The sequence below is a fragment of the Fopius arisanus genome, unplaced genomic scaffold, assembly GCF_000806365.1.
Source record: "Fopius arisanus strain USDA-PBARC FA_bdor unplaced genomic scaffold, ASM80636v1 scaffold00040, whole genome shotgun sequence".
NCBI classification, from domain to species: domain Eukaryota; kingdom Metazoa; phylum Arthropoda; class Insecta; order Hymenoptera; family Braconidae; genus Fopius; species Fopius arisanus.
This window is the reverse complement of record NW_011887779.1, coordinates 229658-234965: the sequence shown is the minus strand read 5'-3', so window position 1 is coordinate 234965 and position 5308 is coordinate 229658. Positions and strand designations below refer to the sequence as shown.

Here is a 5308-nt window from a genome sequence, read left to right as displayed (position 1 = left end):
GGAAGGGGGGGGGGAGAGGGAGTTCTTAAAAATTGATGATCGGCGAGCTCGTGGCCACGCAAGCCAGATTCGAAGGTTGCATTCTGTATTCATGGTAAAAAATGAGGAGAAAAAATTGGGGGGAGGATTCTCACCCTCACTTCGACCTTTATCCATACCACGGACAGAAAACAGAGGAGTTCTAATTTTTAACAAATTCTTTCTCATTTTTACATATTTGGAAAAATAATTTATACCTTTGAAATCATAATTTACCATTTCCAGAAATATTATGTTTATTACATATTTATTATTATTATCAAACATTTTACGTTTTTAAATAAATTAATTTTCAAAATAAGTAAAATATGGAAAAAATTCAGGTACAATTAGTAAAAATCGTAAAAAATATTTCCAAATTTCGTGTTTCAGGAAAGCATTTGTCTGTGTACATTTCCAGATATATTGCTACGAAGTCTGTAGTGCATATACCCCCGCTGAGATTTTCTGTCAGTCAATACCGACCTTTGTCCGAAACCACACACGCGATACCTGCGGTTGTCAATTCATTGCAATTTTCTAATAAATAATAAAGGCAAACCGCCACTGTCCATCGGACCCCTCAGCAATCACGTGAATAATAACTGCCCTCCCCCGTAAAATAGCTTCCCCAAGGTAGATAAAATAAATACGCACCATTACCATATTCATAGATCTTGAAAAATACGTTTTATGATCATTTGAACGGATGTAGAACGCGCATTAAACACATCATTGAAGTAAGAAATGGTCAGACTGTTGCAGTAGAGCACAGGAATAAGGAAAAACGGACTTCACGTCCAGCTGTATCACTTTTACGACACTCCGGAGAATTTCGTGCCTTCGATAATCCATCCATATAGGGGCACACCCCTGACATCCTTTGCCATCAAATATTTTAGTATCCAACATCATCCGTAAGCATTCGGCCCCCTTACTTCACCAATGCCACTGCGTAATTTTATTCCTCCAGGCAATAAATAGACGTCACACAGCTCATCTGCATAATCATCGTCATAAGTATTCATCAAAAATATACGGGCAGCCAATTATATTTGGAGTAACAACTGACGATGAATTGAAAGCTCATTTTTATGTATAATTCCCGCATTTAAAATCGTCATGTACCCCTATTTACACTCGAGGGAATGAGGGAATGAGTTTGACAGTGATGAGGGCACATCCGCTGGATATATTCACGGGATTTTGGGGATTTCATGAAGGAATTGGGTGATACATGGGATAATAGAAATTGAGAGATATTTATAAGCGGGTTGTGTCCACTGGAATGGCATATTGATATGTCTTCGATGATAGGGGGAGGTGGAGATGGGATTATCTGAATGTAGTTGGTAGCGGGTGAGAAGTAACACCCCAGGGGGTGCTACTGAGGTGGCCCCGTGGGTCACTTCTTCCTTCTTCTCTTGTGACGTATGACTGCCATCGTAAAGGGGGTATTACTGGTCACTGCGGACCCCACGAAAATACCTGGACCACAAATAGATTATTTGAATATTCATGCTGTGTCCGTTGATCTTTTTTTAATCTGGAAAAGTTAACGAGCGAATTAAGGGAAATTGTGTAGACATTTTGACCGGTTAAAATACCAACTGACGAGTAATTTATTTGAATTTGTTTTGATTACGCGTAATTTTTAGTTTTTAATGAATGATATTTATAGATAATATGATTCTTAGGAATTAAATAAATCTAGAAGTTTTTTTAATAAATGTAACTATTGTGATCTTCTTTAAATGTTTATAATCCACTTGAATGAAGAATTTTAACGGATAAAATGGCCGCAACTCATCGATTAAACAATATATTTTATTATTTCATGGCAATCTACAAAATATTTAACATAAAAGTTATTCCTAATCAACTTCATCATACAATAACAATTGACTGATTATTAAATAACAAAAACACGTCACATATATGTGATATTTTTATTTATATAAATATATATTGAAAGAATAAATATTGTAAAGATATGTTAGAGATTGGGATAGGATGAAATATATGAAAATATATAAATATTTCTGTGGAAGAATTATCGTTCCTTTCTGTTTTTATATTGATATTAACAAATGGTTTTGTTTTTTGAATGTTGCAGCAAGTGATGCACTTGGTCGAATCGACAAAGAGCCAGCCTCTCCGGAATCCATCCAAGGTAAGCAACAAAACCAAACCAAAAGCCTCAAAAGTGTCTCGGAACCATTGAATTTAAATCTCGTAAAAATGTGGAAAGCCAGCGAAGGGCACTCGACAAAATGGAAATAAGAGGGTCATTAGAAATGAACAAATTCCTGTGGCTCAGTGCCCTGTGGGGGCCCTCAGCGCGTCCCCCTTTTATCGTAGCAGGCTAATTTTTTCCACGTAAAAACTCCACCATAAAGCCAATTACATTCGCACAGCGTCGGCGGTGGGTTTGTCATTTCAGCATTTACCGAGAAATGGCCCCCTTTTTTTTTTCAACTTCTCCACCGTTAATTTGGATTATAGGTATACAAAGTGGTCGAGGAAAAATTAGGAGAACAAGAGCAAAAGTAGATCGTAAACTTCAAAATCCCGAGACGCAATTTCGCCTAATTATCAAAAAGTCAAACCAGTTAGAAAAAGCATTAAAAATTGTCGGCTCTGTAGATGCCTATACGTGACAGGTGTCATCGCTTCCGTCACCCTCACGTCTTCCCTCGTTTTTTACGAGGACAGCGTACGTGTCTCATCCCTCAGACTAAAAAAAAATAAAACCTAAAAAGAAAAGTCCTGGATACACCCCTGATCCAATATCATATTGTGCCGATAACTCCTAAGAACTCTAAGAACAACTTGAAAAAAAAAACTTTAGATGTTCGTTTTGCTGAAGATGTCACCATTAGACCTTCGGCTTTCATTCTTACACGTCATTAGAAGTCGCGAAAAACGACAGATCCTCTCCCTGAAGTCGTGAAGCTACTCTAAAATCGCGTGAATGATTGGCAAGACATTGTTACAAGCCCCATTGACCTGTTAAAAATACCTCCCACTCCTAGTTACAACCGGTTTGACCGAAGGGAAAGGATCAATTGTAGAAATCCGATGCACCGAGAGAAAAATTTAGTTAAATGCAGTAAACCTATTTGTTTACAACCAAAAATGATTGTTCTTCTTAAATTTAAAATCATCAAAATTATTTTTGAAATAATTATTTCATTAATTAAATCCTTTGATAGATTCGTGAGAATTAAATAGAAAATAAAATGAAATAAAAATAGAAAATATTTTCTAGTAAATATGTAATATTAAATTAAAAAGAAAATAAAAGAAAATAAAAATAGAAAATATTTTTTAACAAATTTGTAATAAAAATAAATCCACCTACTCGTGATGATATAATTAGACAAAATTGAAAGAGAACAATAAACTATTTAATTTTATTACAAATACTATTTTTGATTATATTTCTACATTGAACGCATCCCCAGGTTTATTTTCACGAATACTAATTTCAATTTTGAATTCTTACCAACAAATAAAATGACAATCAAACTCCAGAATTTTAATTACTAGTTTCAAATAAATTTATTCAATTCAATATTCAGCACAATTCCCTATTCATTCGTTTAATCCTCCAGTGTCAAATCAATTATGTTTTCAATTCACTAAATGTTTTTCTCACTGTATCCGCCTACATGCCAATGCGAAATGAGTGAAGAAAAAAGAAAAAAAAGGAAAAAAGGGGAGAGAAGCCACGAGGAGGAAGAAAAATTCAAGAGAACCCGGTATTTTACTTTATATGTAGCATTTAGTTCGTTGTTTGTCTTATTGCTATTAGCCTCCGTCAATTAGTAATTTTCATTTTAATGTGAATTCCGTGAATCCGTGGAGCGTTCCCCTCACCCCTTGGTATTCATCTGGGGCCCTGTATAGCCGGGGGAGATGCATACAGGTACAGAGAGAGGGGTCCCAGTGGCTTATGGTGGAAGAGTAACGAGGGGAGAGGGACTTGTCATTAGGAGTCATTAATATCCGCGGACCTCTGTAATTTGACACACTTCCGATACGGCGCCTGCATCGCCACCTCTTCAACGTTTGTCTTTTTCCATTGGTTTCAATTGATTGGTACAAATTGTTGAAAAATACGTCAAAGTGAAATCGCCTGGTTGTTTCACTTGGGAATTATCGCAGGTGGATTTATTCGTGTCACTAGGCAGTTCTCGGAGGTGCAGTTAAAGGGGAAATCATTGGTTTCAGATTTGTGAGAATAAATAAATATGAATTGGAGGGGATTAAATGGAGGGATTGATTTTTTTTCGTGGAATCACCATTTCCAAGTTGATTGATCTCTCGACAAACTAGCGGTGTGGGGAAATTTTTTTATTCTCAATTACGAATTGTTCAGAGTGGTGGGTATTTGTGGTAAATTTATGCTAAATTTGTCAATTTCAATTGAATTCTCGATTTAAATTGGGGTAATTTGCATAAAAGAACAAATAAACAATGACTGCTCTGAATATTTTATGTGTAGAGTTCTAGTTTCTCGAGAGAATTGCAGTTTTTATACATTTATTACATCATGTGATCCAATTACTCGGGAATTTCATGAATCATAAGCAATTATTTAGCATGAATATTCAGCGCTCCATAAAAATGTTGGTCCACTCGTTGGTAATTTTCAATAAAAACGGCAAATTCCAAGAATTAACTTATCGTTTAAAGACCCATTATTCGTAAATTCACTCGGTAATTTTACCCTTTTTCCACCATGAATTGATTTTTTACTTTTTCATAGAAAGTCGATCAATCGACAAACGTCGAATAATCGTCGACTCCTAATCGTATCCGAAAATAACGCATTAGAGTTATCACATTGCGCTAAATTGCCACAGAAATATATTCATGGTTATTTGGAGCGAGGGCATGGAGGGAATGTATATTTTCCGGAAGATTTATTCATTCCGTTCTGCACGGAACACCTGTCTACAGTGGATATTGGGGAAGTCCATCTATTGTCAGGATTTCCCTCCTTCCGATATTTTTTATTCTCATGGAAATTTTCGCATGTCACAATGCGAGATGACGAGTCATCCATCGATTATTCGGGGCATTTACGCATATGTAAGTTTTTCCTTCTTTGCCACTGTCGAGAGCAACTTCAGATCGGACTACTTTACATTTAGCCACCGGTAGCCTAAACGTTTTCCGTCGTTCTGTTTGGATATGCAAATCACTGGGTGGAACCTATGAATGAAAACCTGCGGATACTTTGTCATTCAAATTCGATTCGGACGTTTTTCGGAAATGGTTT

General features: G+C 36.1%; 1 protein-coding gene across 3 annotated transcripts in view; it reads left to right on the top strand.

Moving 5' to 3' along the window:
- LOC105266616 (POU domain protein 2) overlaps positions 1–5308 on the top strand; it is a 72752-nt gene that overhangs the window by 51372 nt on the left and 16072 nt on the right. For all 3 annotated transcript variants that reach the window (XM_011304926.1, XM_011304927.1, XM_011304925.1), the window contains exon 4: positions 2135–2191. In XM_011304926.1, coding sequence (XP_011303228.1) covers positions 2135–2191 — 57 coding nt within the window. The remainder of the gene's footprint in view (positions 1–2134; positions 2192–5308) is intronic.